This window comes from Sodiomyces alcalophilus (genome assembly GCF_042370955.1).
Source record: "Sodiomyces alcalophilus JCM 7366 unplaced genomic scaffold ACRALscaffold_7, whole genome shotgun sequence".
NCBI classification, from domain to species: Eukaryota; Fungi; Ascomycota; class Sordariomycetes; order Glomerellales; family Plectosphaerellaceae; genus Sodiomyces; species Sodiomyces alcalophilus.
In genome coordinates, this window is record NW_027263538.1 from 3,825,482 (window position 1) to 3,840,387 (window position 14,906).

At 39.6% G+C, this 14,906-nt stretch overlaps 1 protein-coding gene across 1 annotated transcript; it reads right to left on the minus strand.

The window, feature by feature from the left end:
• Positions 1-9,356: 9,356 nt before the first annotated feature.
• Positions 9,357-14,422, minus strand: ACRALDRAFT_212087 (uncharacterized protein; the record flags this gene model as incomplete). Its single annotated transcript, XM_071023823.1, has 4 exons — positions 9,357-9,368; positions 12,425-12,441; positions 12,489-14,339; positions 14,398-14,422. 4 exons carry the CDS (start codon positions 14,420-14,422, stop codon positions 9,357-9,359), a joined length of 1,905 nt encoding a protein of 634 aa, XP_070872867.1.
• Positions 14,423-14,906: the final 484 nt, after the last annotated feature.

Sequence of the window (14,906 nt, forward strand, 5' to 3'; positions counted from 1 at the left end):
AGTTATAGAGGTAGTCCTTCGACGGTTATTACGGTCTCTTTGTTTATAAAGCTCTTCTTAAGGTTAAAGAGGTTAAGGTTTCTTTTTTATATTATTTCTTTGTTAAGGTTTAACTAACCCCTTTCTTGTATTTCTTTGTTTATTTTGTTTCTTTGAAACTTGTTCTTTGAACCTTTGAAACCTCTTTATTCTAGTTGAGTCTCCTGGCTGTTTCTTTGGTATAAAACCCTTTTATAGCTGTTTCTTTGTATTTATTGTATTTATTTTTAGAGACTTAGCCCCCCCGTATAATAGTGCCCGTGCTGTAGCCTAGTATAGCCTGTTATAAAGCAGAGCCGTTATATAAAGAAAGAGGGGCTCTTTATTATTAAATAATAAGAGCTTTTTGTTTCTAGTAAGACCGCGAGCTTTACTATTAAGATAAGAGAGACTAATAATATTCGTGCCTATTTCCGGTATATAAAGGCACTCTTTTAAAAGCAGAAGCTTTCTAGTATCCCTGAAGTTTATAACGCAGTCTCCTTCACCTTATATCTTTATGTCCTTTGCCTAACCCTAACGAACAGTTCTCTCTTTGGAATTATAAGTAGAAAAGAGTCTTTTATTTATAATAATATACGCCGTAGCCCCGCTATCTACACAGAAATTCAGATCTAATTTAATACTGTTTTCTGCTTATATTTTATGAATCTTTTCCACTAACCAATCTATATTAAGGTTAGTATTATTTATATCTTTATTCTTAGAAGAGATAATAAATACCTAATCTATATCTATTAAATCCTGTGTGAAAGGATTAGGACGGTCTGGAAGAGGAAACGGAGGAGGGAGGACGTCTTTAAAAATAACGCCGGCCTCTTCGTTTTTATTATCGTCTTCCTATTCTTTTTCCTTTTCTTTTTCCTGTAACTAATCTTACGGTTAATCCTGCAGTTAATTCTGCTAATCTATAATTATATTAACCATAGCAGACTCGTCGTTCTCCTCCTCTAAAGACGTATCTAAGGCGTGCTATTCCTTTGCCTTTAGTACAAGGTTTATTATACGCTTCTCTCTTCGAGAGAGACTCGTCTTTCCTCCTTTCTTTTCCTTATCCTTTCAAGAGGACTGGGATTTATTTACCCTATTCTAGGTATTTTTCCTTAATCCTGAATTATCCTTTATTACCTAGTTCTTAGGTGTTTTTTTAGGATAAAGAAAGTAGTAGTTAGTCGGCGTATAGCCAGGCTTCTTATAGTTCTTATAGAATAAACCCTTAGTTTTCTTCCAGGGCTTCTTATTCTTCTATAACTTCGAACCTTATATAAGGAGGGTATTTAACGGCTAATCGACCTTTCTTAAAGTATCTATTAATTCCGCTATTAATTTATCTAGTATATAACTAGTAATAGCGTGATAGAGAGCTTAAGTTATTTACCCTACTATAGATTTATACCTCTTATCGAGACTATTAAGAATCCAGGCAAAGATCACCTTATTAGAAAAGGATATACCTCTTTAATTTAAGGTAAGCAGTCTCTCTTATATTTTATATAAATACGCTTTAAGATTAGGGAATTCCGAAGGCAAGAGGTTAAAAAAAGAAGTTAGGACGATATAGTCGGCCTAGAATCCCTTTACTTTATATAAATCCTTTAGTTTTTCCTATACTTTTAAAGCTTCGTTTATTCCTTGAACCTAGGTTAAGGGACCGTCTAAAAGAGCAGAGAGTATATCTCTAGCTGCCTTTAGAGACTCCTCCTTCTGTTTTATAGAAGGATTTACTAGAAGGGGCTTTATAACGTCTTTAATATATTTTCCTTTACGGGCAAAGTAAGCGTGTATTCCTATAGTCCAGTTTTGATAGTCTATACTGCCCTGGAGCTTCCGGACGGAAATTTCTTTTCTAGTCTCTTATTAAGCTATTTTTAAGCAGCAGAACGATATTTTTTATTATTTATTTAGGTCAGAATTAACTAAGTTATTTAATAATTTGTTTTTATTATTTTCTTTATTACTTTTTCTTTATTACGTTATCGATAAAGGACAGAAACAAAGAATACTAAGCTAAAGGTCTGATTCTGATTAGCCTAGCTTCGAAAAGTGGGTCTAAACAGTAAAGCTATTTATAGATCTCGCGACACAAAGAAAAGCGATGCTCGTATAAAGCGAATAATAGGATTTCCACGGGCGGACTTTTTACTAAAAGCTTATATACCACGTTACGATATCCTGTTATTACAGGCAGCGCGGTAGGTCAAGTGGCTTAATTAATATAGCTGTTATTCGTGGAGCTATAATAACCATAAAAGCAGCTGCGTTTAATCCACGTATTCGTTATCCGTTTTCCTTTTTTAAAAAGTCCCTTTATAAACAAAGGAATAGTATATCCGATCATAATAAAGAGTCTTATTCCGATCGTGTAGTTCTTCCGGAACAGGAACAAAGAGCTTGGCATAGCTCTTAGTAACCGTATTAGGAAGAATAAAGAGCTTTGAACCGTGGTATCGGAACGAACGGTTCGAATCGATTAGCTGTCTTCGGGAGATAAAGGGATTTCGTACGGTCGGAGATAAGGATCTGCGACCGGGGGAGGATAAAGGGATGGCCTAAAAAGGCAGGTGGTCTTTTTGGTATTTTAAGTAGAATAAAAGGGTAGAAAAGAGTAGATTTCCTTCTTTACTAACCCGGGCTTATAACCTTTTAATAAATTGGGCTACGAGTAGTAGGCTGTACGCGCGGAAGAGAGGAATCAAGTAAATAGCTGTTGAATTCGTAGATCCGTAGGATTACTGCTTATTTCGCGAGCTTAAAGCTGCGTTTAATAATATTAATATATTATGTAAAGAACTGACTTCTGGGATTTCTTCCTGGATCCGGGGCTGGCAAAAGACCCTGGAAGATTAGGTGGCGACTATTACCTCAACAGCCTACGCGGCGGTTGTCACGCCACGTTATTTGCTTAAGTAATAACCAAGATATCGTATTTACGATACCTAGTATATTTATATAATTATTACTTATTATAAGTATAATATCAACAAGTTATACCCCTTTTATATTGAGTTTTTGTTATCCTCGCATATTCCTTATAGTATATTCGTATAAAGGTCTGTTATTTTTATTAGCGGGGCCGTATTCTGCTTTAAAGGCGTTTAACGCTTTAGTCTTCTTTATAGCGTTTAGTAGTTCCTAAGTGGGTTCCGTATAACCCGCCTATTATACTAGTATTTCGCGTTATATACCGCGACCTCGCTATTTATTCCGCGCATATAGGATACTCTCCACTTCCTACTCCTTATTATTATAGAGGGCGTCCTAGATCGGTTCAGGCTAGGGGTCGGTTACGACTTATCTAGGGAGGGGGTCGCGGCTAGCTCGCTTTAGGATATTAATATAAAAACGGGGATATATCCCTAAGGGTATATCTAACTGGATAATATAGGAGTTAATTATTTTTATTACCTTATACTTCTAGTATAACTAGCTTAGCTTCTTTAAAGGCCTAAGCGTGGAGTAATTAGCTATAAATAGCTAGGCGAGGTCTGTTACTTTAAAGCGTTCCGCTAGGAGTCGCCGCTTATTCGTGGTTTCCTTATTTTATAGTTACTTTAAGGCTATAGCTGCCTATATAAACTCTATAGCCCTTTATAGGCGACTTAGTAGATTATAGGCGGTAGCTTTTTTCGGGTATATAAGCGAGGGGTTATAGATAGGGTTAATATAGAACCCGGGTTCTAGGAAGAAAGGGCTTAGCTAGGTCGCCGAGCTTTTCTTACTATTAAGCGATAACTACGCGGCGGGTAATAAGCGACCCTAGTTATCCTAGGAATAGTATATAAAGGTATAAAGGTAGGCCTAAATATCTTAGTTTAGTCTTTTAGGTCCTTTATCGGTTTAAGGGTAGTAAGCCGTGCTAAGCCGCTACTTAATCCTTATAAGTTTATAAAAGTATCGCTAAAACCTTTTAGTCTAATTTAAGCCTTAGTCGCTAATAATTAAAAGGGGTATATTATAGAACCTATAATAATAGTTTAAGAAGTGTTCTATATAGGCTTCTGCTTTTATTATTTTTATCGCTTTTAATATTACTAACTTTATTAGCCGGTCCGTGATTACCTATAAGAAGCGCGCCCTATCCTTATTAATAGGTAGTAAGTCCGTTATAAAGTTTATTATAAGGTGGCTACGAATTTACTTTAGTATAGGTAATAGCTTTAATAGTCCGCGCTTTAGATTCCGCTATTAATTACTCCTATTATACGGGTTATAGTTATAGATAAATATCCGTATATCCTTATTTATACCTAGCTAAAAGAATTATCGGCTATTATAGCGATTATATTCTCCTTACCCGGGTAGCCGCCGATAATAAAGTCGTGGATCGCTTATACTAAGCGTCCCCTTAGTGGCGAGTCTTCCTTAGAGCTCGGGACCTAAAGATAATCCTAGAAAGTCACGTAACCTACGGGGTTAAGGGAGTATTCCGCGATTTATAGTTATAGTCTAAGGGACGGGTCAAAGCTATAAGCTTTTATAGTAATCGCGGCGAGGATACCTTAATACTAAGGGTCGGTTATTATAATCTTATCCTAAAATCGCTAAAGGTCTTTATTTACTTCGAATACCTGCTTAACGGAAGTCCTTTATATAACCAGCTCGGGGACCGTTATAAGGATCGCGGTGTTAGGTATTAGTTAAATTACTTATCCTTATTCTTAATTATCTAAGTAGTCCTTCGGGGTGTCCTATTCGTGATATAAGAGCGTATCCGCTACGAAGTTCTTAATACCTCGCCGGTAATCTAATATAAAGTTAAACTAAGCTACTTTATTAGCCTAGCGGCTTTGCCTTTTAATAAGGGACTATTTAGTTATAAAGTACTTAAGCGCCTGATAGTCCGATAATATTATAAATTATTCGTAGCTAGTTAGTTCTGCCTTTTAGGCGAGTATATAGCTTATAATAACTAATATCTCCTTATCGTGAATAGAGTAGTTATACTCCGCTAGGGTAGGCTTATACGAGCAGTAAACGATTATATAGCGATATTCTTATTCGTCTACCTAGGATAGGATACCACCTAATATATAACCCGAGTAGTTACTCTTTAATATCGTTTTACGATTAGGGTTCTATGATTATAGGACGGGTTTTATCTAAAAAAGTTGTTTTAGCTCCTTAAAAGCGGCGTCTTCTTTAGCTCCCTACCTAAAGAGCCGGTCCTTTTTTATTAGTGCTAAGAGGGAGGCTATAATACCTATAAAGTCATGGATAAATATCTAGTAGTAGTTCGCGAACCCTAAGAAGCTTTATACTCCTTTTATAGAGGTAGGCGCCTCCTAGTCGCGAATAGCCTTTAGCTTCTTAGGGTTATAAGATACTCCCTTATCCACTATAACGATAAACCCTAGATATTTTACTATTATTATACTAAACTCGTATTTAGCCGGGTCTAGGTTTAGGCTAGTATCTATAAGCCTATATAATACTAGCCGGACCTTTATTTTATAGTCTTTATAAGATATATTAGAGTAGATTAGGACATTATCGATATATATAATAATAAAGTTATTAAGGAACTTCTATAGCGTTTAGTTAATATAGCATTAGAAAGTAGCGGGTACGCCGCTTAGTCTAAAGGGATATACTAGCTATTTAAAGAGACTAAAACGCGTCCTAAAGGCTATTTTACTCTTATATCCGGGAGCTATACGGATCTTATAGAAGGTAACGACTATATCGAGCTTTATAAACCACTTAGCGCTAGCTAAGTTATATAGGGTCTTAGTGATTAAAGGGAGGGGATAACGATCTTACTAGGTAATCGCGTTTAAGGCTTTATAGTTATAATAAAAGCGTAACCCGCCCCCTGGCTTCTTTATAAATAGGACCGGTATAGCCGCCGCTAAGCTACTAGCTTATATAAATCCCTTATCTATTAGGTTATTAAGCGTCTTCTAGAGTATTAGTAACCCTTCCCTTAATATACTATAAAGGGGCCTCTATAGTATTATCGGCTTAAGTCTATCGGGACCTCGTTTTAGAGTGATTTTATAGTCGATGCCTAGTCGGTAGGGGGGTAAGTCATTAGCCTTATTAGGCGTAAAGAGGTCGCCGAACTCTTATAGTATATTCGTAAAGATATAGTCCCGAGGGTCTACTGGTTCCTTTTTATAGAGGGCCTTATCGATATCCCGTATACTAACGGCACGAATTAAGGCGTTAAACCTTTTTTTTTTCTCCATTTAACCCCTTCTTATCCGGTATATCGTGGCCGTAAATACTAATTCCAAGACTAGCCTTACCTCGCGGATAGCTTATATATCGGCTAGGTCTTTTTCGCCTACTAGTCGTGGGTTAATATCGGCGACTCTATAGTATAGCCTACGATTCTTTATATAATACGTAACGTCGTTATATTCTAGCCACGGCTTCCCTAGGAATATATCCTAATCTAGTCTTTTTACTATATAGGCGAAGACTTATTATATATAGCCGCTAATCTTAAGCTCGAACACGGCGATCCCGGTGCTAGTAGGCGGCTTAGATATACCTAAGAATCCTTTTAGTAGTTATTTTCTTTTATCGACTAATAGTAACTAAGGTCCTTAGGTAAAGCGTTTATTTATAGTAGTATAGTAGTTATAACCCGTATCTATAAGAGTATATATATATCTTTTATTTACTCGTGTTAATATTAGGGCTAAGTCGCCGCTAGCTAAGTATTTAAACGCCTTCTACTCCTGCCGTAAAGCGGTTATCGGCTTTAACGCCCATTTTCGTGTTAGAGCTATTCTTTTTCTAACTTTTTATTATCTAAACTATCCAAACTTATAGCGACGTTACTATCTCTGGCCTAAACCTTCGCCATACGGGCGCCCTTAGCCTTTAAGCCCTTATCCTAGGACTTATAGTTTATACGGATATATCCCTTTTTCCTATATCCCTAGCACTCCCGGTTATCGCGAGGTCGGTTTATAGTCGCGTCGGGCCGGACCTAATTAATCCTACTTATCGTAATGTCTTTATCGGCGTTAGTCTCTTAGTTCCGGGTTTAATTCGGTATATAAGTATTCCGGCTAATTAGGTATAGGCCTTTTAGCCTTTAGGCGATACTCTAGACCTTAGTAACCCAGCTTAGATAATTATAGGGTAACTTCGTGGTAACTAAGGCGCTAAGTAGCTTTTAACTTAGGTCTCCTTTAAGGAAAGTAATCTTCGCCGAATCTACCTACTCGCTACTACCTACTTAAGCGATCTATTTCTTAAATTTTACTAGGAACTACGTAAAGGTTTATTCCTCGCGCTATCTAAGGGAATATAACGCGAAGGCCGTGCGAGGCTATTTATTCTAATCCTTATATATATAGTCTAGGTAAATAAGGAATGATTCTGGGTCGCCGGTACCTCCCGGCCCCCTAGTGGTATACAAGGCTAATACCACTTATTAAGCACTCCTTTTTAGGCACGAGTTAATATAGTATTATATTTCGGATTAGTTATTAAATAAGTGTTTATATAGCTAAAGCTTATTATATATCTGCTACGACTAAATAGCGTAGTCTGTTCGCTTTCTACTAAACTTCGCGGGGTATAGTAAAGCCTTAGTATATAGCGGATATAGTTTCTATAGGACTTCGATTTAGGGAGGGGGAGTAGAGGTTACCGGGGTAGGAGGGCCTATTACCGACTCCGCGGGTATATTTATAGGGGCTCCCTCTAAGGGAGGCGCGAGGTTAAGAGTAGGTTATTATAGTGCCTAGGCGTTTATAAGACCGTTCGCGAGTTATTAAAGTAGCTCTTATTACTAGGCTATCTATTCTTATAAGGGACCGAGTATCGTATTAATAGCTTCGGTGATCCTTTTATCCGTCCACTTAGCTAGCTTAGCGGGGTTTATAGGACCGCCGCCGCCTAACAGCGCGTTCGTATCTAAGTCTATACTAATATAGCGCGTAGGGTTCGCTAAATTCGAGCTATATAAACGGCTAGTTATAGGTTAATCGCACTAAGTAAGGCCGAATAATTATATTTAGCTAGAATTAAGGAAAGGAAAGGAAAGGAAAGGAAAGGAAAGGAAAGGAAAAGGTCTATAGAGAAGTGCAGGATTTACTAGGTTTATACGAATCCGTGGTAAGGGTAGCGCGAGGTCCGAGTATCGGATCTGCGTGCTAATTAGCGGTTCCGGCCTTATGCCGGAACTATACTTTTAAGGGGTTAACCCGTGATATAAAGCCGCCTATATTAATTAAGTTAGGGCGGATAAGCCCTGCCCTTAGCTACTAGGTTTAGGCGTCGAGATTAATATCGTTATAACTATCCTCGCGACTATTGTCGCTTTGAAAGATAATAGGAGATAGCGTAAACGGCGCGATCTTAGCCTACCTATCCGTCTTCTTTCCCTTAAAGGACTTAATATCCTTTACCTTAATAGTTATAACCCCTATAATATTCTTAACCACTTATATAAACCGGTTAAACTAGTATAGGGCTTTTACCCCGTAAAGGTAATCGTTCTACTAGGAATAGGCGTAATAATAATAGGAGGCGCTATAATAGGTATAGGTCTATTTACTATAATATAAGAGTCTATAGGGGGGAAGACGGTAATATATACCGATAAGCAAGGCTTATTAGCTCCCGAGTCGACGGGTATTAAGATAGACTTATCCTCCTATAAAGTACTAGAAGTCTTTTTTAAGACTTCTAACGCTTTTTAGAAGGCCGAATAAGCTGCCGCGAGCGCCTTTATCGCTTTAGGGCTATAAAAGGGGTTATTATTAATAACCTTTACCGCCTCTAGAATACTACTAATAAACTAGCTATCCTAGGCGGAGGAGGAAGGCACTTATAACCGCCCTTTTATAGTATTTAGGGTCGGCTAACCTTACTCCGGGTCCCGACTAATCGCGGTAACGCCGCTTATCCTAGCCGGAGGCCACTATTTTTATATAAGTATAGCAGAAGTCCTCGCGGGTTCCTCTAGGAGGATATTTTATCCTATAAGCGTGCTTTATAGAGCTTTTAACCACCGTAGAAGTATCGCCCGCGGAACGCTTACCCGTAGCTTTAGCGGCTCGGGCTAGCTAAGTGCGACGGTCTATAGCTATGGCAGGAGTAGTAACCTCTTTACTAGCCGGGGAGGGAGTAGGTGCCTCCTCGCTAGTATTATTATTATTATTATTAGGGCTTAACTAGAATGACCGTAAGTCCTACTATTCCGACCGTAATTAGTTTGTCTTAGTGGGTCTACGCGGCAACGTAAAGTACCATATATACTTCGTATAACTACTTCGTATAACTACTTCGTACCTCTACTATAATGTACACCTACCTAGCTAGGTATAACGTCTATTTAATTTGCGTCTTCCACCTCACCTACCTACCTATCAACACATCCATTTCGCCCCTGAACTCAGCTAAAATAAGGTCCAAATCATAATATAGCAAGGAAATTATCTGCCCGTGTGCCTGGTTCCTATCTATCTAGTATGTTATATCTATATACCTAGGAAAATTATGATGGTTGATAAGATAAGGGAAGTGACACGATAGGCGGTACCTATATACCTATGGTAATTGTATGTACCTAGGTACTTAACGTCTACAACGTATATACAAAATTGGGTGTGATACTTAGAGAGATCGGACGTCACGTTATTAACCCACTAATTGCGCTCGGAATAGTAGGACTTACGGTCGTTCCAGACAAGCCCTATTATTATTAGCCCCTTATATTATATATATAAGTTAATAAACGTCGTGCGAGGCTTATAGGAAGAATAAGAAGACGTACCTTAGGGGCCGGAGATAATCCTAAAAACTTAAATATTTTCTAAAGAGAGGGATAATAGGTTCGAATAATAAAACGGCGTGCGAAGGGGTTATAGGCGATAGAAAATATACTACTAATAATAATACGTATTATTAAAAAAAAAGAAAAACAGAACTATAAAGGTAACGGCGAAGTTAGTATTATTAGTATAAGTAAGTTACACGGTTAGGGAAGGTATGCTATAAGGGCTCCTTATATAGAAGGAACGACCCTACTACCCGCCTACGAATAATAATAATATCTTTACACGGAATATTAATTAATTGTATAATTATAAAGAAGGCTCGCCTCTGCTCTTTAACGAATAAAAGGGCTATTTAGAATAAAGAGCCGGTAGAGGTCGTTATTTAATTAATAAAGGGGCGTTATTTTATTAAATAATAATACTTTACTAACCTATACCGACAATCGATCGCTTACCGAGAGCAGGAGGGGGGTAATACTACGGGTTAACCCCGTGGAGATAATCTAGTAAAGCACCGGATCTTCCGACTAATTATATCGTGTTCCTAGCGAGTTACCGCGGTATTATATTTAGGTCGTAAGCACCTATAGAGATTTCTCCTTTTCCACCTTTTCTCCCCAGCTTTAGATAATTCAATTATTCGGCCTTACCTTATAAATAACTCGTAACCAGCCGCTTATAACACTATACTAATATAGTAAATAGGGTTCGCTAAATTATAGCTATATAAGCGGCTAGTTATTAGTTAATAATATTAAGTAAAGCCGAGTAATTACTTTAGATAGGTAGGGTTAGTGCAACTAGGGCACTTAGTTATTCCGACTAGGGTCCTATATTAATAGCCGGTGATACCCGCCCGCGTATTCCGCTTATACCCAGATACTTTTATATACTATAAGATAGCCGCTTAATTAATCGTAACGACGATACACTTAATTAATCGTACCGACGATACGCTTAATTAACGAAACGACGATATATACGCTTAATCGATTATAGCGATAGTCCCAATAATACTAACGATACCGACGACACCGACGATATACTTAATTAATCGTAACGACGATACGCTTAATCGATCGTAGCGATAGTCCCGACGATACCGATAATATACTTAATTAATCGTAACGACGATACACTTAAGTAATCGTACCGACGATACGCTTAATTAACAAAACGACGATATATATGCTTAATCGATTATAGCGATAGTCCTAATAATACTAACGATACCGACGATACCCGATACACTTAATTAATCGTGGCGACGATACCTATAATACACTTAATTAATCGTAGAGACGATACTAACGATATACTTAATTAATCGTAGTGATAATACACTTAATTAATCGTAGTGACGATACACTTAATTGATCGCAGTGACGATACACATAGTGACGCTTAATTTATCGTGACGACGATACGCTTAATACGTGTCTATAAGTATCTAGGTACAAAAAGAAGTCGTGGCGGCTGGCGTTAGGTGTTATTAGTACTGCCCTAGTCGGAATAACCAAGTGCCCTAGTCGGACTAACCGTACCCATTTTAGCTAGAATAAGAGAGGTAAGAAGTAAGTTATAAAGATATATAGAGTCTACTAAGTTTATATAAGTTTATTAGAAGGGCAGCCTATAGCCTGAGTATTAGACTCGTGCACTACTTAGTAGTTCTAGCTTAATACCTGGACTATAGACTATAGGGTTAATCTATAATAATAAGTCAAATATAAAGTTAAGGGCAGGGTTTTAGTATATATAGTAGTAATATTTATAAAGTCAGTTAAATTAAGAGATTAAGTACTAATTATTATATAGTGTATATATATAAGAAGTATAGTCTATAGATTAAGTCTTATTAACTATAGTACTAGGACTGTCTATATCCTGCCCTATAGTATAAGAGACTGGATATTCCGACTATAGTATTTAGATATTCCGACTATAGTTCCTATAGGACCCACTTTTTTAGCCAATTAAACTTCATTATTTAAACCACATATAACCTAGTCTACTATATTAATTACGATTACCACTTCCACCCATTAAGCTATCGTTAATTAACATTAATTAACTTTAATCCCGCGATAGCGTAAAAATAACAGTAATAAGGCGAAGATATCCATGGGCGTGGCCATGGTCGCGGTGGAATAGGAGTAATTACTGCTACGGCTGGCTTTAATCGAACTAATAAGCTAATCCGTTAATTATAATAACAATAATAATAGCAGTAGTAGTAGGTTAGATGCATTAATCGGAAAGTATAAGGAACTGGATTCTATAAAGAGGCCTTAATTAGTGGTAAATAGCTATAAAATAGGACTATTAGTCTTAATTAATATTATCCGAATTATTATAACCACTGCCTTTAATTAACCCTGGGGATTAAATGAATCTAACGTTAAAAGACTGTTTAGGCGATTAAACGATTGACGATCGTACTTAGTAGGTAGGATGTATGGTATTCCGAAAAAGGGAAAAAGTGGGTCTATATCAGAACTACAGTCGGAATATCCAAGTGGTACAGTCGGAATATCCAGTCTCTAGTATAAATGTTCACTTAACTATCCTCGGACCTAGTGCCCTCTTTCTTGGGTGGGGTGACGATAACCCATTCACTAATCCCAGTTTCCCATCGGTACCCAGTAAAAGAGGATGACTGAAGACAACAGTTGTTGTCCGCTTTCGAAGTGGTCCGACTTGAACTTTTATCCCTGTTTGTGCCGAGGGCCTCTGCAAAGGCTAAATCTCTGAGATCATGTGTTCTTTGAGCCAACCAAAAAGCCCCATCTTTCCGCATGCTACTCAGTGCTTGCACCCCGAGGGCATCAAGTCGATCACAGAACTCTGAGAAGTAATGACTTGGTGCAAGCGAAGCTATCCTTCCGGAATATTGCGCTATCGAGCACCCGAGGGCCGCGGTTACACTGTAAAATTGTGCGCCATTATTTAACCGATTTGCTCTTGCATCCTCCTGCCAAGACAGTTTCAGTGCCTTGGCCTGAATTTCCGTGTCTCGATGGAAGGGGTACGTGGAGGTGGCCACGAAAAGGGCAAGGCCCAGTATATAGCGAGAAATTCTACTCGCTCCTCCTCTGCTCACGTCGTTGAAAGCATTACGCAGAATGTAACACACCTTCCTCTGGGAAATAGCCATATTCGCGTGTGTGGAGTTCATGACTCCACCAAAGCACAATGCGATTATAGCACCCACAATGTTCACGGGTGCTGAATCCAGAATCCCTTGCACCAGGCCACTTACATTCGGTTTTGAGAGGTTCTGTGGAAAGGATAAAGAGAGTGATGCGATGGCGGCGGACGCAAAATCCAATGCCCCGACGCTATCGGCGGGGTCTTGTATCGATTCGAATACCCAGGTCCACAAGCGCCCCAAAGCTTCGGGTGATAACCGATCCATGAACAGTTGTTTGTCCAGCACGAGAGGCGCAATACTACGGAACAGTCGCGGAGCCGTACCTTCCAGCTCGCTGTGTTGCACCAAAGTGGAAACCCCTCTCTGTAATTGGCTCACACGACGGTGTGCGTTGCTGTCTTGGTGGCCCGGCTTTCTTTGGCTCATGACCTCGCGAAAGAGATCCATGGCATCGCGCTGACAGCCTGCGGTGTTATAGTACCGAATCACGATGCAGGTAAAAGAAGGATCGAACAGGCCCTCAACTGCCGCTTCTTTCATGACGTGCAGCGCATTCGCCCTCGTCAAAGTGGGTAAATGCTCCCAACCATTCTGACCATTTCCGAATTGTTCAAGCTCGTCAAAGATCCGGATACAGGCACTAGTTCTGCATGGGGTTCTCAGACCATCCTGCGCAAGTCCAGACACGTCGCGAGCCTCCAGCTTCGCAATATATGTAGGCACCCTCCGGAGGCACATGGAAAAAAGTGCCTTTGGGTTGGACTTTGTGTTTATCATGGCGGTGGCTCTGATAATAGCGTCCAAATCGCGTAAGATACCTTCATAGATCTGAAGTCGTGACTCTGTGCATATCTGATACGCGCATCGAAGCGAACGGAGAGCATGTTCCAGCGCATCTGTTCGGGATATGGGTGAGGGGGAACTGTCCTTCCCTCGCAGACCGTGTTGCTGCCCGCGGTTGTGCGACGCAGAGCGATCCGGCGTGCGCTGTGTAGGCTGGTAAAAGGTTTGCTTTGGCGTAGCCGAAAGTGTAGCTAGGGAACTAGAGAATCTTTTGTCGAGGTCCTGGGCCGAGGTGGTCATTTCTTGACCGTCGTTCGAGGTCTGTTGCCTCCGGGAATAGGTGCGCCTCAATTTGTGTCGCTGACCTCCCTGGCCAGGTTCTTCCCCTGTCCGCTTCGTCGACTTCTCTGCCGTTGACCAAGCGGTGAATAACGGTGAAGTCCCATCTACATGTCCTGGCGAATGCTTTCGCAGTGCTGTCGCCCGAGCCTGTAATGGACGTAACAATCGGCGACATCTCGAGGCAGTCCAGGTTGGACCTGGTTGATCCATCCTAGGATGGCCTTCTAAATGAATCTCACTTAGCGAGTTACGGCTGCCCGAATTAAGAATGACATGAGCTCGAAGTGCTTGTACAGCTGGAAGAATTTGAGCCTACGAAGTATACTTCGGGAGTACCGGTATTTGTATGCCTATTGTTCATTATGGGACTCAAACGGGGGACCTTATGTTATAAACAGCGTATATACTGTTGTGGATATAGAGATCACGTGACTGACAAAGACATCCAACCGGCCAATCAGGCAATAGCCTTTAATAGAGACAGAGTTCTAGCTGCTTAGCTTTAGCTTAGCTTTTCTTCCTTTTATGATATACTTTCCTAATATACAGGCGGCATAGCGCGGCAAAAGGCGTCAAGTTGTACAAGGCGTGAAATGTATTGGCTTCGAGAAGAACAAATTACTGACTGCAAAGTTGTTGTCGCATGGTCAGCTCTCTCCGGGCAAGGAGACGGGGACGCGCTTTAAGGAAAAGGTCTATAGAGAAGTATAGGATTTGCTAGGTTTACACGAATCTGCGGTAAGGGTAGCGCGAGGCCCGAGTATTGGATCTGCATGCTGATTAGCGGTTCCGGTCTTATACCGGAATTATACTTTTAAAGGCTTAACCTATAATAATCCCCCCCC